This window comes from Puma concolor, chromosome B3, assembly GCF_028749965.1.
Source record: "Puma concolor isolate L17-30 chromosome B3, mPumCon1.1.hap2, whole genome shotgun sequence".
NCBI classification, from domain to species: Eukaryota; Metazoa; Chordata; class Mammalia; order Carnivora; family Felidae; genus Puma; species Puma concolor.
The window spans coordinates 144,679,432-144,703,273 of record NC_141672.1 but is presented as its reverse complement, the minus strand read 5'-3'; the positions used below and the strand labels follow the sequence as shown (position 1 = coordinate 144,703,273).

The window sequence follows — 23,842 nt, the reverse complement described above, 5'->3', positions numbered from 1 at the left end:
AACATGGGGCTCAAACTCATGACCCCAAGATCAAGAGTCGCTTGCTCTTCTGACTGAGCCAGCTAAGTGTCCCATGTATCAGATTTTTAAAAGATATAATGGGTTTGTCTTAAATGAAACTTACCTTACTGTTATTAATATTATGCCTGTTTAGACTATTCCAGATCTTTTGTTATCATCATTTAAGGTCATCAGTGGGACTGTCAGTGACTTTACTGGACCATAATAACAGCATCTATTCTGAACACGTTCAATTTTTCTGGCACCATCTGTATGACTTCTAGCTGCCGTCAGGATATTTGCCTCTAATACCCCAGCTTCTAAGCACATCCTCTTTCGTGAGTTAGACAGCAGGAGAATTGTGGTTATGGACTGATGAGTCTCTTAGTTTGAGGTCTTAAGAGGAATTGAAGACTTAGGCCAACTGTAATTTTGTAGCCCTGAGACACATTTTGCTTCCATGGTCACTTCTGTCTTTGCTGGAGATTGCTAGAAGTGTGACTTCTATGAAAATACCCTATGTGTTGAACTTTCAAATCTCTTTTGGAAGAATAAGAAATACACTGTGTCTTTGATAACAGATAAATGCACACACTATCTAAACGCACTATCTGTCTTCCAGATAGATTATGGCTGTTAAAAAATTTACCAGCTTTTATTTTGCTGAATTTTCTTGAACTCTTGTTATGTACTACTTACAGCGTATTTTATTTTGTTTGTTTATTTAAGTTTATTTCTTTTTGAGAGAGTGCTCATGTGCGTGCCCACAAGTGACACCGTTTACCCACTGAGCCACCCAGGCGCCTCCAAGTGTCTTTTTGTTAATGAAAATCTTTCCATTGTCATCTTTGCATTTTCAGAAGGGCACCAGTGCAGCATTGTCAGAACAGGTGCGGGGTATCTAATAAAGTATTCTTTAAAAGAAACATGAAAGACAAAAATTACAATTTCCTTTGTCCCTGCAAGGTCACTGTTCCAGCCATAACCACCCTTCCCTTTGTCCTCAGACTTGTAATACTGCCTTTCACCATAGAGTCATTGTTGGGAAATTTATCTAATCACCAAAGTCACCCCCATCGTTCTTATTAAGGAGGAAAAGGTTAAAAGTCCCCCGCTGTGTATAACTGGTATGTCCCTTAAAAGGCTCGTATACAGCTAAGTCAGTCTGAGGCCGAAACCTAGGCAGCAGCACACTATCTGAGCAAAAATTTGAAAACTGTCATGTTCTTCTCCCTTTCTTTTCTCGCCTCTTTTTCCTACCAACAGCCTTACTCAAAAGAGTAAAATAAAAGAGTCTCCCTAGCTCCTGCTTGGGATTTGCTGTCTCTCCCTCTCTTTTTCTGCCCTTACGTGCGTGCACTCACGTGCTCTCTCTCAAAATAAGTAAACGTTAAAAAAAAAAAAAAACTCATTAAAAAAGATACTTGAACTGATAGACGTGGCTGTTTTTAGATTTTATTTGTTTCAGTGTGAATTGTTTAAGTTTTGCCACAGAAATATTAACATGCTTGATCTGGGGATATTGCCATAGACCCTGCTAGGGGTGTTATGTAAATGTATGGTTCTCGCAAGGATTACCTTTTCAAAATTTGGCCGATTTTGAAATATGACACCTTTCTGACTCCTGAATAAGGGATAATGGAACCGTATTTTACATTTGGTAGTTTGTGTGGAATCTCACAGAAAATCGGGATTGGGGCGTAGAATCTATTGTTCTAAGCAGTACTGTAAGTGATTTTTCTAGTATCAAAAATTTGGAAAATACAGCCTTTAGCTGGATTCCTGACTGTTTACCCACTGGTTGACGATAATCCCTTCTTAGAAACTAGTTTTCCTACTTCTAGCCTCTCCTCCATTTCCTCAATTCTGTTTTCTGAATCAAAGGACCATTTTTTTGGTCTTTTCAGAAGCTACCCTCTCAAAGAGGTAGAGTTTAGGAGACCTGAGTTGTAGTTACTACTCTGCCTGCCAACAGCTGTACAGCCATGAGCACATCACATAACCTCTCTGTGCCTCAGTTTCCCTACCTGTAAATGGGAGTGTCAAACTAGGTGTCAGGTTGTACCTGTATGCTCGTATTACGCCAGTACTCAAAGAATAGCAAATATTTGTGTCCGTTAGAAAATGTTCATATTTTCTTCTTTGAGGATGATGTTAATGGTATCCACAGAGCACATCATATTTCATAGGGGTGCCAGAATTTAAGTCATATTTGAGTTTCCCCAACTGATCCCAAAATGCCTTTTTAAATTTTTTTTTTTTCAATGTTTATTTATTTTTGGGACAGAGAGAGACAGAGCATGAACGGGGGAGGGGCAGAGAGAGAGGGAGACAGAGAATCGGAAACAGGCTCCAGGCTCTGAGCCATCAGCCCAGAGCCTGACGCGGGGCTCGAACTCACGGACCGCGAGATCGTGACCTGGCTGAAGTCGGACGCTTAACCGACTGAGCCACCCAGGCGCCCCCAAAATGCCTTTTTAAAATCATCTCTACGTCTAGTGTGGGGCTCAAAGTCACGACCCCAAGATCAAGTGTCACATGCTATACCGACTAAGCCAGCCAGGCACCCCCCAAAATGTCTTGAATAGTTGGGATTTTTTCTTACAAGCATGTTTTTTGTTTTGAACAAAGATCCAGTCAGAATGCATTGAATGCATTTGGTTGTGTCTCCTTAGTCCTTTTTAATCTAGAACAGTCTCCCACCTTTATTTTCATGATGTTGAGTTTTTGAAGACTAGACCCGTTGTCTTGCAGCATGTCCACACGCACATATATGTTTTTAAGGAACAAAAATGAGTCAATCATCCTCTCTGCTTTTACCCATTATCCAGTCTCAGTCTGACACAGCTCCCATTATTTCCCTCACATGAAGCGCCTTTTTGGTGTTGTATCTGCTTCTTCAAGTCCTAGAATTTGACGATTTGTCCAGTAGTGGCCTAACACTTCGAGTCCTAACTGTGTGACTGACGAGCTGCATGACTTTGGCGAAGTCATTTCCTCCCTCTGAGACTAGGTTTCCTCAACCATAAAATGAGGAGTGCAGTCACATGCCATCAAATAGCCCACGGTTGTCAAGAGATAAGTGTTGTGGGGAAGTACTTCCTGAAGGAGTTCAGGAGCACTGGTATGTTACTATCGGCTGGTGTGTATCATGGATGAAATTGAACTTGAGGGGAACTGTCCTGTAGCCTAAATGAAATAACGTCTGTTGAAAGTTCTGAACATAAGTTTCCTGTAAGGGTAGCGTGTTTAGCAAACGGAAAGGAGAAAGGTGGTTGGGTGGTAGGAGGGCTGTTCCGGGATGCTGATGTATAATCATGACAGTATTTTAAAGAATGTTTCAGAACTTCGGCTGCCCTGATGGTACTGCGTGAAATGTTGTAAATGGATACTACTCTCGGTCGCTTTCTTGAGCGGGGATAATTATGGATCTGATTTTCCTCTCTTTTGTTTTTACAGCTGTATTATCAAGTCCTAAATTTTGGAATGATAGTTTCCTCGGCACTAATGATCTGGAAGGGGTTAATGGTCATAACCGGAAGTGAAAGTCCGATCGTAGTGGTGCTCAGGTAACAACTTCTTTTCACGGCATAGGGTTGCACGGCATTACTTGAGAGAAAAATGGACTAACTGAATAACCGTTGTATTATTGTTCTAGAAACTACATTTTCCCGGAAGAGGGCCTGAAAGAGAGTTAGTTCCTATTTTTCAACTGTGAGAAATGCACAGCCTTGTTAGGCACTTACCATTCAGACCCCAAAGGGCTCATGACTTTTCTATAAAACAATTATTCTGTTGTGAGTTTTCTTTTGGGCACATCTCTTAAGAAAGTGTTTCAATGTGGAGCGCCTGGGTGGCACAGTCGGTTAAGCGTCCGACTTCAGCCAGGTCACGATCTCGCGGTCCGTGAGTTCGAGCCCCGCGTCGGGCTCTGGGCTGATGGCTCAGAGCCTGGAGCCTGTTTCCGATTCTGTGTCTCCCTCTCTCTCTGCCCCTCCCCCGTTCATGCTCTGTCTCTCTCTGTCCCAAAAATAAATAAACGTTGAAAAAAAAATAAAAAAAAAAAAAAAGAAAGTGTTTCAATGTACTGTGTTTTCCTGAAATTCTTCTGTCTTGGTGAGCTCTTCATTTTGATACGTCAAGACTGATACTTAGTTGTTAGTTTACTAGATTCTGTATCCTCTCCACGAATTAAGAGTTTTTCTGCGGCACTCAGTGTCAGTACAGAAACATCACTGATTATTTCCGTGTTTCCTGCTGACCTTTAAATATCACTTCTAAATAGACTTCAGGAATTTTGAAGATACCAATGCTGTCTCTTAAAGTGACAGATAGTACTGATTTTTTTTCCACCGTTCCTCCTTCTCTACCCTCGTATTCATACTCTAGTGCTTTAAAAAAAAAAAACTAATTTAGTAACTAACTCCTTCTGGGAGAATTACCACTTGGTTGTTGACTTGAATCATTATAGTTCTGTCTTATTTGGGGTTTAATTATGTAAGCTGTTTTCAAGTCATTTCTGGAGATAATGGTGTGTTAATATAAAATAAATCACTAATGTGTAAATTCTAGGTACTAGTACATTACTGTTAACAAGATCAATTTGATTCCTTCATTGTCATATTAGGATATATGAATTTCAGGGGCGCCTGGGTGGCTCAGTCAGTTAAGTGTCCGACTTCGGCTCAGGTCATTATCTTGCGGTCCGTGAGTTTGAGCCCCACATTGGGCTCTGTGCTGATAGCTCAGAGCCTGGAGCCTGCTTCAGATTCTGTGCCTCCTTCTCTCCCTGCATTTCCCCCACTTGCGTGCGCTCTCTCTCTCTCTCCCAAAAATAAATAAACATTAAAGAAAAATTTAAAAGAAAGAAAAGGATGTACAAATTTCAGCAACAAGTGGTTCCAGCACCAGGGCGCTGGGTCTCCAGTGTCTCACTCTTACCTTACTTGCTCTTACGCATACCTTTGTTCTGTGTTTCTTAACAGTCACGCGGAACTGCAATTCTAGAGATCCAAAGGCATGGATTTTATTAGCTGGGAAAGCATTTAATGTACTAGTCTGGGAGTATAGAGACTTCGCCCCAAGTTCCCAGACAGTTTTAGACTCAGTGGAGAGCTTCAGTTTCAAACACTGACAGGAGAAACCACACTAATTGGCGCTGTGGGGAAAAGGTGTAGAGAGAGAGCCCGGGGAGGCTTCTTTTCGAGAGTCTTCTGGGATTTTTTCATATTGAGTTCCCTTCAGTGGAGCTGCTTAAGGACAGTCTCATGACCCTTGAAATGGAGATGTTGGAGTGAACAGGGGATTCATCTAAGGCCCTGCTCGACACAGTGGTGGTCCTGCAGCTAGAAAATTTGTAATATCATTTGGGGCTTAAAAGTGGCATTGGGATAAGTTATTTTGCAGCGAGGTTTTTTTATACATTAAGCTTTTCCTATTACCAGTGTGAAATAAGGAAAGGAAATTAAAAGAGACCAGGTCTTGGGGCGCCTGGGTGGCTCAGTCGGTTAAGCGGCCGACTTCAGCTCAGGTCACGATCTCACGGTCCGTGAGTTCGAGCCCCGCGTCGGGCTCTGGGCTGATGGCTCAGAGCCTGGAGCCTGTTTCCGATTCTGTGTCTCCCTCTCTCTCTGCCCCTTCCCCGTTCATGCTCTGTCTCTCTCTGTCTCAAAAATTAAAAAAAAAAAAAAAAAGAGAGACCAGGTCCTATTGGAAGAGAATTTGATCAAGGCTGGAAGGAGCAGTCACTAGAGAAAGGTCATGTATGTGATTGGGTGGCCACGTAAAAGCAGGTGGCCCAGGTTTCATGTAACTTCGAGGAATATAATTTTTACATGGAACCAAATATGCCTCAAAGGGCTCAGGCTAACTGAGAACCCGCCTTTAAGACTTTTGTGAAGTAATTGGGGATAAAGACAAGTAACTTTTCTTTGTTAATAATTTTTCATTTATTTTTTAAATTCCAATATAATTAACACGCAGTGTTATGTTAGTTTCAGGTGAAGACAAATACTTTCATTAACTGAGTTTCAGGGAACTTTCAAAACTTTTTTTCCCCTTTAATAGAGCTGAAGTCAGTTTTAAAATATTTCAGTGGTTTATATATAACTTTTTATAAAGCTTATGATTGATGTATTAAATTTTTTTTAATGTTTATTTCTGAGACAGAGAGAGACAGAGCACAAGTGGGGGAGGGGCAGAGAGAGGGGGTGACACAGAATCCGAAGCAGGCTCCAGGCTCTGAGTTGTCAGCACAGAGCCCGACGCGGGGCTCGAACCCATGAGCTGTGAGATCGTGACCTGAGCTGAAGTCTAGATTTCTAGATTTTTCTCTCTGAAATCGAGACTCTTGTTTTCACCCTACCCTGGACATTTCCATCTGAATGTTGACCGGGCACTTGAAACTCCATGTAATAAAAGTAAAATTCATCTCCTTTCCCACACACCTGTTCTTCTTCCCCCTGTTTCTGTGACCGTCACTGCCGTCTGCTCTATTGCCATTGTTGAAAACCCCAGAGTCATCCTTGCTCACCCCTTTCTGTCATATCCGATTGGCCATCAAATTTGTTGTTTTCCCTCTCGCTTCTACTCTTTTATAATTGTCTCCCCTGCTGTTGTTCTATTTCAGGCCCTCAGCATTTCCTGCCTGGGCTGTTGTAGTGACCTTTAAAAATATGCTTTTATAATCAGAAAAAGTTAATATATTTTCATTGTATGAAACATTGAAAACACAAAGAATCTAGATGAAGTGAAGTCACCCGTAGTTTGGGATATAATGAATATACCATTTTGGTCTCTTTTTTCATGTATATTACTTCCTACATAATTGAAGTAATTCTGTATGTTCATCCTTTTCTTTATTTGTCCCCTTGTGATTCTCCCGTGTCCATATTTTTAATAACACTTTTAATGGTTGCCAAGTAATAGTTTGGACACCTGGTCTCCCAGTCTACCTTCTGGTCTTTTCTAGTTTACTCATTATTTCAGTAAATATTTGAATGTCCTGGGGCGCCTGGATGGCTCAGTTGGTTAGGCATCCGACTTCGGCTCAGGTTATGATCTCACCATTCGTGGGTTCAAGCCCTACATCAGGCTCTGTGCTGACAGCTCAGAGCCTGCAGCCTGCTTCCGATTCTGTGTCTCCCTTTCTCTAACCCTCCCCCACTCACATTCTGTCTCTTTGTCTCTCTCAAAAATAAACATTAAAAAAATTAATATTTAAATATCCTTTACTCTGTAGCTTCTGAAGTGATGTTTCTTTTTTTTTTTTTTAATGTTTATTTATTTTTGAGACAGAGAGAGACAGAGCATGAGCAGGGAAGGGGCAGAGAGAGAGGGAGACACAGAATATGAAGCAGGCTCCAGGCGCCGAGCTGTCAGCACAGAGCCCGACGCAGGGCTCAAACTCACGAACTGTGAGATCATGACCTGAGCCAAAGTCAGACACTTAACCGACTGAGCCACCCAGGTGCCCCAGAAGTGACGTTTCTTAAATGCAGTATGATTATAATACTCCCTAAAATCTAGTGTGGTTCAGAGGCAGTTTAGCACAGTGAGAGTAGATTCTGTTGGACTCCCTGTTCAAATCTCCTCTTTATAATTTTTTTGGTTGATAACTTTCTACCTTTCTTAGCCTCAATCTCCTTATCTATAAAGTTGGGGTACTAATAATATCTAAATCAGGGGCGCCTGGGTGGCTCCATCGGTTGAGCATCCAGCTTTGGCTCAGGTCATGATCTCACAGTTCGTGGGGTCAAGACCACATTGGGCTCTGTGCTGACAGCTCAGAGCCTGGAGCCTGCTTCAGATTCTGTGTCTCCCTCTCTCTTTGCCCCTCCCCCACTCATTCTCTCTCTCTCTCTCTCTCTCTCTCTGTGTCTCTCTCTCAAAAAAATAAGTGTTAAAAAAATTAAAAAATAATATCTACATCATAGAGTTGTTCTGAAGATTGTTTAAAAGAAACAGAATAGCACTTTGTATACAGTAAATGCTCAATAAAAATGAACTATTAAACCATAGCAACTCAGCTTTATTCTGTTTTATTTATATAATTTTCAAGCAAGGTTTTATTTGAACAAAGGATGTCATTGATTTTAAAAAGCAATCAGTAAAACCTTGTAAACTACATGTCTAGAATACTTTCTCTAACGTTTTCACCAAACACCTGTCCTGTCTTCTGCCTGAACATCTGAAAAAGGGAACACTCATTGTCCCCTGAGGAACCTTAACAAAAGTGTTGAGAATAAACATGTCCTGGAAAATCCATGTACGTAGCGGTTCCCAGATTTTACTATACGTTGGAATCACCTGGGGTCTTTACAGAATTGGCCAGAGATACAACCTAGAGTGTGGAATTTTTTTAAAAGTTCCCCGGGTGATTCTAATATGCAGCAAAGTTTGGGAACCACTGCTATATTCTCTTATGAGGTCCCAGAATCTCCATAAAGACATGTTTGGACTTTGTCATTATTCTTATATTAGATTTTAATCCTTATCTATTTTTCTCTTACTAAATCTATTGTTACTGAGCACTGGAGTTCAAGTTTCAGAAAATAATACTGATGAGCTATTTCTTCATAGCAAGAAAAGGTTCGTTAATTAGTACAAATATCATAGGACCTTTGAAGAACTTGGTACAGGGTGGACCAGAGGAGAGGTGAGAAGACGCTCTAGAAGTTTGTCTTCACTAATCACCATGGCATTGAATCCTTTACTCGTTTCTGAAATTCTTAAACAAAAATCCCTGCTCTTGTTCTTGGTTTTCTTTCTTGTGTCTCTTTTTAAAATAAATAAGTGGAGAACAGAAGCATTATCTTTGTAGCTGACTGTTCTTTGACTTGATGGGCTGTTTTTCCTTCTAAATGGGTCGAAACCGTAAGGTCATCTTGGTCTATATCTTTATAAATGGCAGAAGATGACCCAGTTCTCATTTGAATGTATTTTGAATAATGTTTAGCGTTTTCAGATGAGGTGGGAATAAGGGCAGTGTTTATAAAGTTCATTCTTTTATATTCCATTTGTCACTTGAAATTTTAAAAGGTTAAGGAATTAGTAACATTGCCCTTTTCAAGATTCAAGCTCCTTTGAATAGTAATGCTTGAAATGGATCTAGTTAGTAAAGGCTAAAAACTGAAGAAAGCTTTGTGTAACTCATTAGTCCATGGAAACCATATTTTGAGAGTATACATTGATGTTGATATATTTGTTAAGGTATTGAGTATATCCCAAGGGTGGTACTTTTGATTGTTTTGTTGAGTATCTAATTTTGAAAGTAATTTTAATCTCACACTTTCTTTTTACTAACTTCTTTCCCTCATAGTGGCAGCATGGAACCTGCATTTCATAGAGGAGATCTTCTCTTTTTAACAAACCGAGTTGAAGATCCCATCCGAGTGGGAGAAATTGTTGTTTTTAGGATAGAAGGAAGAGAGATTCCTATAGTTCATCGAGTCTTGAAGATTCATGAAAAGTATGTGCAAACTATATTTTCTCTGTTTTAAAATGTTTTCATGTTTTAGTGTTTTCAGTATTTAATTTTGATGGCCTGAAGATTAAGAAGTGTGGGGAGCACCTACACACTTCTTCCACTCCATTTTTATGAACACCTGAAGGTTTGGTAGACGTTTGGAAAACTAAGTAATTTATTAATTCATTTATCTCTCTGAAGTTTTTTCTGGAAGTTTTTCTTGGTTGCCTTTTACTTCACAATCAGATCCATAGCCCTGTATATCATCCCCCAGAGCACATGACATAACAGATGGTCCCAAATAGAATCTTCTTTTTTTTTTTAATGTTTATTTTCGAGAGAGAGAGAGCACGCAAGCACAGGAAGGGCAGAGAGAGAGGACGACACAGAATCCGAAGCAGGCTCCAGACTCTGAGCTGTCAGCACAGAGCCCGACACGGGACTTGTACTCACAAACCGCGAGATCATGACCTGAGCCGAAGTCGGATGCTTAACCCACTGAGCCACCCAGGCACCCCCCCCAAAATAGAATTTTCTAATGTAATTGATGAAGTAGCCCTCCTTAATCTTTTGAAAAAAAATCTTTAAGGCAATCTAATAGATAATGTCAAACAAGAATAAATTTATCAACTTTGTCAAATTCCAAAGAAACTTCCTGAAATACAATTACTCTTTTAAACATAGACCCTTCTTGCATTTCAGAATTAGAACGGGGTGGGGTGGGGGGCACCTGGGTGGCTCAGTCGGTTAAGCATTGACTTGAGCTTAGGTCATGATCTCACAGTTCGTGAGTTCAAGCCCTGCGTCTGTGCTGACAGCTCCGAGCCTGGAGCCCGCTTCAGATTTTGTGTCTTCCTCTCTGTCTGACCCTCTCCCACCCTCACTCTGTCTCTCTCTCTCTCTCTCTCTCTCTCTCTCTCTCTGTCTCTCAAAAATAAATAAACATTAAAATTTTTAAAAAATTTTTTTAAAGATTTAGAATTAGAAACGACATATGTAAAACCTTTAGAATCACCTGGAGGTAGATAGAGGTGGGGCATAACAATGAGCAAAAAACTTTACCTCTCTTGGTGGGCTTCTTTATCTGTAACATTAAGAGGTTTTGGAAGATGAATTACAAGATCTGTGAGTTCTGAGCCTGTGCTTCCCTGTCCAGCTCTGTATTCCTCACCCCCTCCCTTCTAAATCTATGGTACTTCTAGCTTAGGAATCATTCAGGAGGGAAGGAAAGAAAAAAATGAAGGAAAAAGTAGGTGTCCTGGAGGACACACAGAGGACAAGTAGAACGGTGAGCAGGTGATTTAGGCTCTTGGGAATGAAGGGGAGCCCTAAATAAATATTATCTTATTCTTACCCCGCCCTCTAGGGTAGTTTTTTCTCCACTTAAAGAAGAAGGACCTGTCAACTGTTGCTTTTCGACAATCCCCTAAACATTCTAGTTTAAGAGAATTCCTTCTTCACTGATGAAATGAAGATCTGACTGCTCTTTTTTTTCAAACTTCAGTCTGTATTTTGAAAGATTATAATTTTAAAACAGCATTCTGCTATTGACTAGAAAGGAATGACTGAATTTTTTTAGAAATTTAGTTTGGGGACGCCTGGGTGGCTCAGTCACTTAAGCGTCCGACTTCGGCTCAGGTCGTGATCTCACGGCTCATGGGTTCAAGCCTGTGTCAGGTTCACGCTGATAGTGCAGAACCTGCTTGGGGTCTGTCTCTCTCTCTCTGCTCCTCCCCCTCTTGCGTTTTCTCTCTCTCAAAATAAATTTTAAAAATTAAAAAAATAACTTTAGTGTGGAATTATGAAGGTTTATTCCGTACAGGTAGTGTTTTCCAGAGTCTCAGAGTTAATTTGCAGCGTTTGTTCTTAGCGTTGCCTTTTGTAAGCAAAGCAGAACCAACTGAACTTAGCAGAGAAAATCAAATTAAACTCAGGCCCTGCTTTGGGTAGAGCAAAAGTTGTCCATTTTCATATGCAGTCCCTCAAAATTGATTGAGTTTTTTATTTTAAACAGTTCATCTTGTTTTAGGACAGGTTCATTGACAGATATTACATCAATTACAGTCCTTAAAGTTTAAAAATAATTTTAACAGAATGCTGAATATTTTAAGATTGGTGATTCATTTTGGATTCTGGAGATGCCTCCAAGTTGAAGTCCTGTTTAGATAACAGATCCAGCTAATATTCTGAAGCTTCCAATTTCGTTTTTTCTTTTGGGGAGACTAAAATACTGATTGTGATAATCATTTAAATTTTTTTCTTAAATGTTTTTTTTTTGAGAGAGAGACAGAGCGGGAGTGACAGAGGGGCAGAGAGAGAGAGGGAGACACAGAATCCAAGGCAGGCTGTAGGCTCTGAGCTGATGGCACAGAGCCCAACGTGGGGCTCAAACTCCCGAACTGGCAGATCATGACCTGAGCCAAAGTTGGATGCTCAACCGATTGAGCCACCTGGGCACCCTGATAATCATTTGATTTAATAGTGTTAATACTGTTATTAAATGTGGGACTAAATGACACCAGAATGGATTGTTTGTGGTAAATGTGCCCTGAACCTTTTCAGGCTGATTTTTGTACTGTTACTCATTTCTTTCATCCCAACATTATTTTAAGAAATAAAATCCTGGGGCACCTGGGTGGTTCAGTCGGTTAAGCGTCCGACTTCAGCTCAGGTCATGATCTCGCGGTCCGTGAGTTCGAGCCCCGCGTTGGTCTCTGTGCTGACAGCTCAGAGCCTGGAGCCTGTTTCCGATTCTGTGTCTCCCTCTCTCTCTGACCCTCCCCGTTCACGCTCTGTCTCTCTCTGTCTCAAAAATAAATAAAAACGTAAAAAAAATAAATAAATAAAATAAAATCCTGAGCTTTGAGAAGGATAGAGGTGGGAATTGTTCAGCTGACCTCTTTCTTTTATCTCATTCCTCCTTCTCCACCTGCTCCTTGTGTGCTGTGCCTTTGTAAATTTGTAAATATCATATAAAGCTGTTTTTTTTCATATATTGACTCTCCGTCTTGTGAACACTCTTATTACATGTATACACACGATCCTGTATAAATTTAGGAAAGACAGCAAACAAAATCACCTGTAACCCTATCACCCGGAGAGAATGTCAAATTTGGAGTCATCTTCTCTTTGTGTTATAAACACACATTTTCTCCCCCGTACAGCACTGGGATCTACTCTACTATCTTTTGTAACGTGATGATCTCATGAACATATGGTGGAATATACTGGTGTTACCCCGTATGCAAAGAATCCCTAAACTAAAAGACCAGCTGGCCAAGTACCGCTTAATATGTTGGTATTGGGTCCATGAATTTGAATCTGTTCTTTGTGCCCTGCGTAGTCATTCCCTAGCCCTACCTGTTCTCGGGATGACACTAACCAAGTGCGCTGAGCTGTGTGACCGGGCAGTGGGAAAGCACACATAATCCAGTGCACCGCTGAGCTCAGGCAGAAACTCTTGTAAAAAACGTTAAGAAACTTCCAGTATTTATAATAGAAGGTTGCTTGGAAAATAGTGTATTGCGAAAAGGTGGTCAGTGGTGGTCTTTAAAGACTCCGCCACCTCCCGCGTTGACTGTGATTACTGTGTTTTAATTAAGTAAAACGAGGGGAGTTCTCACGCCTCACTCCTGCACGAGAGCTAGGAGATATGCTTGCTGAGGCAAACGGTGCCACAGCTCTTCTTTGAATACTCCTCTCTCCCTCTACTCTTCTCTTGTTCTCCATTTTCTTCCAGGTTAAATGAGTCACGAAAGAGCTAGCTCGTAATGATGGTTGTGTTTCCATGTAAAGAGGTGACATTGCTTTTAATTATCATCAGTCGACTTAATTCTCTTGAACAGTTCCTCATGTTAGCCTGTTAGTCGCTCTGAATGCTTATGTTTTTCTCACATATAAATTCCCACTCTGTCTTATTTCGTAGCGTACTCTCATGCGCATTTAGCGAGTGTAGCCTATTACAGAAGGTATAATTTGATGATGTTGAATACCGGCATGTGGTCAGGTGTTCGGAAGGAGAAATTTTTGCAGTTGGGACGACGAGCTTTGCTTTTTCTGTGCAGAGAGATTGTTTTGCACCCCTTTGGCTTCTGGGGTCTTTTTCTTATCTAGAAAGTGATTCAGTCCCCCGCCCCAGCATCACGGTATTATGCTGGTTGAATTCAGCCGCACACACACCGAGCTCCTCGGAGAGACAGCATGCTAACTATTCGGTCCGTGTGCTAGTGAGGGACAAGCCTACGCGACTGTGTCTCCGGTCAGTGTTTGGGCCCGTGAGCCGTGAGGCGCTGGAGTGAGTCTTGACGGCCAGTGGGTCAGGAGCCGGCCGCCACCACTCCCATCAGGTCGAAGGGGACCCCTGCTTTTCAAGACCCCTCCAGCAGTCCCTGCGGACGGCACCTTGGACCCGGGAGCTCGGGTCTGTTTGTGTGTTTTGTTGGTAAGTTGGGTCTTTCAGAAGAGCCCGGATCTGCTGTAGCATCCCTTTCCTTTCCTGGGGAGCTTTCCCGTTCCGCCGTTCTCCTTTCCTCGAACTTGACTTTACTCCTCTGCCTCTGTGGGCTTGCTGCTGTTTTCGTGGTTGAGTGGACTCTTCCTTTCTGCGCTCCCGACTTTGACTCTTGCGACGGCCCCTCTCAGCACCTGCCTTCTTTCACTTTCCAGATTGTTTCAGACATTCTTGCGCTCACCGACTTGTCAGCTACACATTATTTTTTTTCTCTGTATATATTTGCATTTTTTCTAACCAGAATCTCATTTTTAGCATGTCTGTTTGCACTTAACTAGTTTTGGTGTTTTGCAGCACCTTCCAATTTAGTTTCATCTGCACATTTAGTGTCTAGTAAGCTAGTTTTTGGCTTAGCATCTAAGTGGCTCTCAGTCAATAGGAGGCTGAGGCTAATTTTCTTCTTTCTAATACAGTAGTTAACCCAAACTCACTTGAATTAATTTTAAGATAGTCTTTATCAAACTGTGAAATGTACTTTGCTTTCAATTAAATTTTAAAATTATTGGCAACCTCCTGTTCTTTAGCAGAATTAAACTAATAATTCCCTGATCAAGTAAAATGCTTTTCCTATAAACCCTGACATGTAAAAGCAATGTATGTTTGTTGGAGAAAGAAATAGAAGAAAAAGGTAAGCTAAAGAAAGCCATAGATGGCCACTGCTTTTACCTTGGGTATATCACTTCAGATCTCTTTTATATCATTTTTTTTTTCCTTTCGTTTTATTTTTTAATTTTTTTTTTTCAACGTTTTTTATTTATTTTTGGGACAGAGAGAGACAGAGCATGAACGGGGGAGGGGCAGAGAGAGAGGGAGACACAGAATCGGAAACAGGCTCCAGGCTCTGAGCCATCAGCCCAGAGCCTGACGTGGGGCTCGAACTCACAGACCGCGAGATCGTGACCTGGCTGAAGTCGGACGCTTAACCGACTGCACCACCCAGGCGCCCCTCGTTTTATTTTTTAAATGTGGAGCATTTCTGGGGCGCCCGGCTGGCTCAGTCAGTGAATCCAAGGGTCGTGAATCCAAGCCCCACATTGAGTGTGGAGCCTACTTAAAACTAAAATTAAAATTAATTAATTAATTATGGAGACTGTCTAATGTGCACAGAAGTATACAACACTGTATAATGAACTCCCATGTACCTGTCAGCCAGTCCCAGTAATTACTAATCTGTGGTCAGTTCGGCCCCACCTACACTACCTCTTCCCACTGTCCTGCCTGTGTGACTTAAATCAGATCCTAATGTCATGTCGTGTCATATGTACATATTTTAGCAAGTGTCTATAAAGCATAAGCAATGAGCTTTTAAAAAACGTAACTACAGTCAGCATGGTTATACCCCAAAAAGGAACAACTGTATGTTTGCATCATTATGTGTCCAGTCTTTGTTCAGATTCCCAATTGTGTCATAACTTTTTTTTTTTTAGCAGTTTGTTTGACTTTTTGATTCAAATAAGGTCCTCGGTTGCAGTTGGCTTATATGATATGGCTTTATAGTCTCTTACATTTAACCTGTAAATTCTTTCTCCTGCTTCCTTTGTCCCTCACAGCTTGTTGAAGAAAGTCGGTTATTCTGTAGTTTCCCCTACTGGTTACTGCCGATTATGTCCTGTGAGGTAGTTTAATGTGTTCCTTTGCTCTTTGTGTTTACAGAAAATTGGTGGCTTGTGTTTATTTTAATATTTTTATGAGACTATACTGTCGATGCTATTATGTAATCTTTTCTTCATGTAATAAAATTTGTATGATCTTCCATTGTCATTAACTGTCCTTCTATAACGTCGTTCTCAATGCTTGCTTATTTCAACTCCTGAATGTTAGACTTTAGCCTGTTTCCAGTTTTTCCCTCTCATAAACACAGTTGTGAACATCCTTTTAGCTACATAGGTAATTATTTTGATATTAGGAATGACGGTCAAATACCACAGCTCCATTGGAGTTTTAGTTAACAAAAGCAGATTTGGTGCTTGCAAATGGCATAAAGGTATTTGATAATTTGGGTCTCCCGTACTCTTTTAAGGCAAAATGGACATATCAAGTTTTTGACCAAAGGAGATAATAATGCGGTTGATGACCGAGGCCTCTATAAACAAGGACAACACTGGCTGGAGAAGAAGGATGTCGTGGGGAGAGCAAGGGGGTGAGTACAGAGGGAGGCGTTTATTGAGATATCCGTGTCACATGAGACGTGGCCCTCTTTCCAGTCGTCTGATCACACACAATTGAGTATAATGTTTTGATGCTGGTTCTACCAAATCACCCTGTGTCCTTTGAAAAAGTATTCTTAGACTACATCTAAAACTTGAGGTACATTGCTCCAGAGGGGAGGAAATGGGGTCCAGTGAAAGAATATTAGTGATGAGATGATGATTGGGGTGACAGTTTTAAAAATTCATCTTTTATTTAATTTGTTCAAGAAACATTACTGGACAGCTTCCATGTACTCTGATGTCTACACTGTCCAGTCTCTGGGGGTCCAGAGCAGTGTTCATCCTGCTTCATGAAACGTATTTCTTAAGTAGTTTCTTAAGTCAGCAACTTAAAGTATCCATCTAGACTAATTTTGTCATGTTTATTTCATGCTGTTTTATTTCTAGTCTTAAAACCATTGAGGTCAACTGAAATTAAAAAGTTATATGAAGCCTGTTTATTTCAGATTTTATCAGGAGAACAGATCAGTGGAGGACAGGAATTGTAAGTTGTTGATGTGAGGACATACGGAATTGTTACTACCCTCATGTTATTAATAGTATTAACGATAACTCACATTTACCAGGGCTTACTATGTGCCAGAGACTCATTCTAAAATCTTTACAAGTATTACCTCATTTTAACCTCAGAACAACCCTAATATTTCCATTCTACAGATGAGGAAACACAGACACGTTAGGCTGCTTATCCAAGGCCACACTGACGATGGGAGGCGTCTGGCCAACTCTGGAACCCACCCTCTGGACCATCCCACCAAAAGTCCTGGCATAATGCTTCTGAAGTGGATAGCTGCCGGTTCTCACTATTTAGATGCCCCATGGGGCTCTGACCCCTGTCAGAATGTCCCCTCCTTCTATAGACACTGGGTTCACAGTGATTCCGCTGGAGATCAGCCACCACACTGAGGAGTTCCCTTCCCACAGAGAATGCAGCGTGAGAGAGCTGCCTCAGCTGTAGCATGAGAGGTGTTGGTTTGGGGCCAGAGAGATTGGAGCAGCACAAGCACTGGTGTGTTTTGTCTCTTGTAAAGCTGTTTGTGTGCATGCCTCCAGTTCGAGGGAACTCCTTTTCCTATGTTGGAGCTAAGTATACCTTTTTTTAAAAAAGATTTTATTTACTTTTAAGTGATCTCTACACCCGAGGCGCCTGGGTGGCTCAGTCGGTTAAGCGGCTGACTTCGGCTCAGGTCATGATCTCACGGTTCGTGGGTTCGAGCCCCGCATCAGGCTCTGTGCTGACGGCTCGGAGCCTGGAGCCTGCTTCGAATTCTGTGTCTCCCTCTCTCTTTCTCTGCCCCTCCCTCACTCACTCTCTCTCTCTCTCTCTCTCTCTCTCAAAAAATAAATAAACATTTTAAAACATGCTTTAATTAATCTCTACACCAACATAGGGCTTGAACTCACAACTCTGAGATCAAGAATCGCCTGCTTCACCGACTGAACCAATCAGGTACCCCTGCACATGCTTAAAGTATGTCTTTCTGAAGAATTTTTTAAAAATCTTTATCTATATACAGTGTTATTTCCTTTTTTTTTTTTTTTTTTTTTTTAAATTTTTTTTTTCAACGTTTATTTATTTTTGGGACAGAGAGAGACAGAGCATGAACGGGGGAGGGGCAGAGAGAGAGGGAGACACAGAATCGGAAACAGGCTCCAGGCTCTGAGCCATCAGCCCAGAGCCTGACGCGGGGCTCGAACTCCCAGACCGCGAGATCATGACCTGGCTGAAGTCGGACGCTTAACCGACTACGCCACCCAGGTGCCCCTATACAGTGTTATTTCTAAAATCCCAACATTGAGGGGCACCTGGCTAGTTCGGAGATTACTTAAAAGAGATTAAAGAGATTACTTAAAAATAAAATCTTTTTTTAATTTTACTTATTTATTTTTTAAGTAGGCTCTGTGCTCAGCATGAGCCCAACACAAGGCTTGAACTTGTGACACTGAAATCCAGATCCAGACGCTCAACTGATTGAGCCACCCAGGCACCCCCCAAAAAATACAATCTTTAAAAAAATAAAATAAAATCCCAACATTGAAAATACAGACCTTTTTGTAGCTTTTAATTAAGAAAAGTAATAGCCTGGCAATTTCTGAACTAAATAACTTTCCACCAAGTATAAACATCTGGGACACAGCAGGCGCACAGACCCTTAGCTGTACAGATTTACTTGGCGTTGATTATACTGACACCTTGACACAGTGGGCAGAGCACCATCTTTTGTGGAAATTTGTTTATAAAACACTAAACTGATAATTCAAAGTCAGACTGTACCCAGACCTTGAGGATAACTTTTTTTCAGGTCAGTCAGTGACTGGTGCAAATGTCTTTATGCAATTAAAAAAAAAAAAAAAAAAAAAAAACTTTTTTTTTTTTTTCAAATAGTTGCCCAGTAAAAAGTTGTACACTGAGGCCTAAGGCCCTAAATAAAAAGGTAAATCTCTTTTATTGAGATAGAATTCACATATATTAGAAAATAAAGTTCACCCTGTAGAAGTGCGCAGTTCAGTGGGTTTTATTATATCCACAAAGTTACACAGCCGTCACCACTGTCTAATCTGAGAGCACAGCCACACTCCCAAAAGAAAACTCCATACTCCTCGGCAGCCAGTCCCTGTCCCCTTTCCCCGCAGCCCCTGGCAACCGCTAATCTACTTTATGTCTCAATGCATCGCCTGTTCTGAATGTTTTACATAAACCGAATCTTACAATATGTGGTCTTCGTTTATGTCTGGCTTCTCTCACCTAGCAGAATGTTTTCAAGCCTTATTCATGTTATAACATGTAATAAAGACAACCCGTAGAAAGTGAAACTAATACTGAACCAACCAAGTATCTAGTAGGAGTGATTTCTGCCTAAATTCAGGATGTTGAAAAACACAAGAGGACCTTAGCCATAAGAGTAGAGAAAGACAAAAGACAGGCAGAGGCTGAGCAGTGGGATGTAGTGACAATGAAGAGAGACATAAACAGAAAGGAGCAGAGTGATTTAGCTCCTCTGTTCACTAAAGTCAGTTTTAAGGACGAGGCTTTTCAAATGTACTTTTTCCTTAACTCGAAACGTCATTCTGGGGTAGAAACAATGACCCTTTTAAAGTCAGCTCCCAGACAGAGACCTCCCTTTTGACAGCTGACAAAACCATTTTCTCCCGAGTGTGAGCAGCTAGTTCGTCCCTCCCCAGCACCTCTGGTCCCAAGAACCCCAGGGACATGTGTTTATCCGTCGTCTACCTCCTGGTTGTTAACCTGGCACCGGCCGCTCTTGGAGATGGCTTTCTGGGTGGCACTTGTCTCACTTCTTTTAAACCTTCCTCTGCTTCTTATCAACTCAGCTTTAGCAGAGTTTCTCTGAGCAGAGTAGGGAAACGTGCGCCTGATGTGAATTTAAGACGACCGATAATGGTAGCGTTGTGCACTTGATTTGCACCTTTGGTGCCTCTGTCCATGGAGGGAACCAGTGAGACAAAGAATTAAATCTTTTGTTTGACTTTGGGCTGCCTGACATATTATTTGCTTCCATTGCTCCTAAAGTCCAAGGTGCTGCCATTTCACTTGTGTTGGGGCAAGGAAAAAACCAGCCTTAGGGGGGAAAGACACTTCCACGGGTAACCCATAAACAGGCTGTATGATCACTGGGAGCCGAAAGCTCTTGGAGCATGGATAATGCGTGGAGGGAACAGCAAAAGTCTTGTCTGTGAGAATGGCTGCTGATTAATCATCAGACCAGAATAAGCAGCCTGGTCCTGGTTTAGTAGAAATCACAGGTGCTTTTATTGCATTTAGTCTGCATTTGACTGTGAGGCATCTGTCTTTACATCCTTTTTTTTTGTAAGCTTATTTATTTATTCTGAGAGATACAGAGACAGTGTGAGTGGAGGAGGGGCAGAGAGAGAGGGAGAGCGAGAATCCCAACCAGGTTTCCTGCTGCCAGCATAGAGCCCAACGTGAGACCCAAGCTCACGAAAACATGAGATCGTGGCCTGAGCCGAAACCAAGTCAGATGCTTAACCGACTGAGCCACCAGGCACCCCTGTCTTCACATTCTTAAATTAGATGATTCACCCCACAGAAAGCTATTGCTTCTATGAAGATGCTATAAATGAGACAAAATAATAACAGTTAAAACATTAAAAAGAAAAAATACGTATTAAAACTATAGAAAACCTGAATCTACCCTCCTGGAACTTAGCTCTGCCATCCTAGAGGGACTGTGAATTTTCAGCTCTTAGAGGTCCCAGGGGTTGAAACTAAAGCCTGGGCCCTAGGAGGGGTATTATTTGCCTCCACATGCCAGGTCCAGGCATCTCACTAGCTAGAACTGAGTCTCTGCTACCCGAGAGTGCAGAAGCACTCTCTGGGCCCCACCCTCCATCGATGCTCTGACTCCACAAATCTGGGGAAGATCCACCACGTTTTAACAGGCTATCCATGTGATTCTGACAAAGGAGGCCTAGGTCTTAGGAAACACCAACTTATGGAATGAGAGTTTGGGAATGGGGAGAGAGAGGGATGGGTCTGGTAATGCTGCCAGGACGGGGTGAGGACCGGAGACAGGAAGTAAGAGGAGTTCTTCAAAGGAGGTGAAGTGCACCAAAGACACAACTTCTGCTTTTCAAGCTTGCCTTAAGGCTTCGAAAGGGAGGGGTGATGTCAGAGGTCGTTGCCCATTGTGCACCTTTGGCATGGTGCACAGCCCTGAATAGTAGAAGCATCTGGGCTGTTTTAAAGTATGCAGAGTTCAGTCTCCACCTCAGTCCAGCCTCCCTTCTCTAGGACAGGCTCTGGGTCAGTATCATGGAGCCCACCCTGGAGTAAAAGTGGAGGCGGTAAAACAGGAGGAGAAAGAAGAAAGTTGTTCATTTGCTAACTGCCATCTCCTTCCACGTTGACGGCCCCTGCTGACCTTTTCTTTCTCCCCTGAATTCTTAGGAAGTTGAGTATTTTGCATCGAGGGGAGAAGTGAAGTCCTGGAGCAAATGCGGTCTCCAAGGGAAAGGGGAAAAAAGAGGCCTGGACATGCAAACATTCAGTCAGGCGGTATTTACTAGATGCCTACGCCCGGTGCAGGGTGTTATGTTTGGCCTTGAGGATACACTGGGGAGCAAGACTGGCATCGTTTTTGCGCTTGCAGAGCTTAGAGTCTAGTAGGAGAGACACGCTATATAGCTAGTTGTGCAGCTAGTTACATAATAAAAAAAAACTGGGGGGCTCAGTCTGTTAAGCGTTCGACTCTTGATGTCAGCTCAGATCGTGATCACGTGGTTCATGGGTTCGAGCCCCATGTTGGGCTCAGCGCTGACAGTGCAGAGCCTGCTTGAGATTCTCTCTCACTCTGCCCGCCCCCCAAATAAATAAATAAATTTTAAAAATATTGTGGTAAAGACTTCAAAGGAAATATATCAGGTCTATGAGGTTATTTAACGGTGGTTTTATCTAGTTTTCAGGGGATAAACTTTAGGGGCGAGGGGAAAGAAAGACTAGTGAAAAAACACCAAAGGGATAGCAGCCGAGAGGTAGGTAGAGAAATAGATTTGTGGTGTGTTAGAGAAACCACGGAGGAAGGGGTTTCAGGGAAAGTTTGTGGTCCTCAAAGTCCGCTTCTGCAGACGTGTGAAGGAAGATGGTTGGTGAGACTGGTCTGCTGCATATGGTGATTTGAACTGTTCTGGAAAAAGGTTCAGGATTAAGAGAGCCAGCGTGCAGGTGGCGAACAAATGAGAGGGTGCTGAAATCTTCAGTACTGTAATGGGAGCTCTTTCGCTCTCTTTTTGGACATTTACTGTGAAGTACCTTGTAACCATCTGGCAGTGTTTGCCTTGTCTCCCCAGAGATATTGACCACTCCCTGAAGGTTATGACCACAAACCCAGCCCCTAGCACTGAGTCCGCATGTGGCCTGAGAGCCACCACGTAGAGGCCCGAGACCTTAGATCTGGTTCTGGTTCTTGGCCACAGGAGCCATGGACCTCAAGCACGAGCATCTGTTTCCTCATCTATAAAATGGTGATATTCCTAACTTCCCGGTCACATGAGTTGTTGAAAAGATCTTCTAGGACAGTCTGTGCAAATGGACTTTGTGAACTGAAAAATTAGTTTTCTGTGGAAGATAACTGAGAATATTTGGTTAATGAGAATGGCTGCTCGGGGAGTTCTGTGATGATCAGTTTTTTTGTTTGTTTGTTTAGATTTGTTCCTTATATTGGGATTGTGACGATCCTCATGAATGACTACCCTAAATTTAAGGTAAGAGCCTACACTGTTTGTTTCATTAAAAATGGGATCTTTTGGGGCTCCTGGGTGGCTCAGTTGGTTGAGCGTCTGACTCCTGATTTCGGCTCAGCTCATGATCCCAGAGTAGTGGGATCGAGCCCCGCGTTGGGCTCTGTGCTGAGCATAGAGCCTACTTGAGATTTTCTCTGTCTCTGTCCCTCTGCCCCTCTCCCCACTCACACTCTCTCTCTTTTTTGCCCTCTAATAAATATGTATATATGATCTTTTGTTTAATTTTGGAAAACTGTTAAATGGATTACCAGCTAGTTGGATAATTTAGTAATTTATCATGGCCACAAAGACCCGCTTATTCATGAACTCTGAGGACCTGTAAACTTTTAAAAGCTCCTCTGACTTGTGACGTTCTGTGTTTATTTTCCAGTACGCGGTACTCTTTTTGCTGGGTTTATTTGTGCTGGTCCATCGTGAGTAAGAAGTCTGCCTTGCTGTTCCCGGAAGATGCCGTACTTTTCGTTACTGAATGTTCGGAGTAGATACTGGTCTGTGATTGGTGGAGTGGAGAACGCTCGTGTTGGCGCTTCTTGGTAGCAATGGTTTGCATTAGCTTCTGTTTCCACGCCAGGGTATGTGTGGGCGGGTGCACGGGCACCATGGCGCGCTCCCGAGGGGACTCTCAATCACAGGATTTCATATGTTGTCATTGTCACACTTTCACATTTTTGTACATCAGTGAATTTTTTATATTAAAAGGTTGAGCCAAAGCCCCCAGTGTTTGTATTTTGAAGCCAAGCTTCACTTCTAAAGTGCCTACAGAGTTCTGTAAATTCATGCAGCTCTGCACGAGTCTGAACCCGTCATTCCTCCCTATGAGGTGGGAATGGTGTAGACTGAGGTGGTCGTAAGTCTTAACTTTTCAAATTTTAAATAAAAGACTTTGCATATCGAACCCCTTATCCCTGACTTGTGTTTGTCGGGAAAGCTTTGCCTTCCTCTGCCGGTTCTTAGCACCCTTGGGGAGATACAGACTTTGATGTGAACAGTCCTTCAGCTAAGAAGGTTGTCCTGATACCAACAACTGTTTCTTGTTTGTGTGTGTGTTTTGTTTTTGTTTTTGTGGAGCAGCAATGCCCGTTGACATTCGTAGGAAATCTCTTAGCCATGAAATTGATTCTTCACTGGGGTGTGACCCAGATGGGTAGAGACGCGGTTTGCGTTGCTGGAAGGTTCAGAAAACCCTCACTGTGCTGTAAAGGCTCCTGCCCTTTTCTTCACTTGAGACTCTCAGCCCTTTCTACACGGTGGCAGTGTGTTTCGGCATCTGGAGGAAGCCAGAGGAAGGTGCTGGAGGCCAGGCATGCTCCTTGCTTTTTAAAAACTACTTTGCCTGAACCTGTTCTCTTAAGTGCCTGGCTTCGCTTTTCTCTG

General features: G+C 42.2%; 1 protein-coding gene and 1 long non-coding RNA gene across 3 annotated transcripts in view; both read left to right on the top strand.

Moving 5' to 3' along the window:
• SEC11A (SEC11 homolog A, signal peptidase complex subunit) overlaps nt 1-23,363 on the top strand; it is a 41,938-nt gene extending 18,575 nt beyond the window's left edge. Inside the window, exons 2-7 of one of the 2 annotated variants that reach the window (XM_086711639.1) lie at nt 3,460-3,569; nt 9,320-9,469; nt 15,997-16,116; nt 16,633-16,670; nt 22,372-22,429; nt 22,839-23,363. In XM_086711639.1, the coding sequence (XP_086567765.1) occupies nt 3,460-3,569; nt 9,320-9,469; nt 15,997-16,116; nt 16,633-16,670; nt 22,372-22,397 (444 nt within the window). In that variant the 3' untranslated portion in view covers nt 22,398-22,429; nt 22,839-23,363. The remainder of the gene's footprint in view (nt 1-3,459; nt 3,570-9,319; nt 9,470-15,996; nt 16,117-16,632; nt 16,671-22,371; nt 22,430-22,838) is intronic. The other variant, XM_025919651.2, reaches the window with a different exon arrangement.
• On the top strand, nt 4,074-5,788 carry LOC147580473 (uncharacterized). The gene is made up of 2 exons (XR_015252957.1): nt 4,074-5,478; nt 5,704-5,788. It is a non-coding gene; the product is annotated as an uncharacterized LOC147580473 (long non-coding RNA).
• Nucleotides 23,364-23,842: the final 479 nt, after the last annotated feature.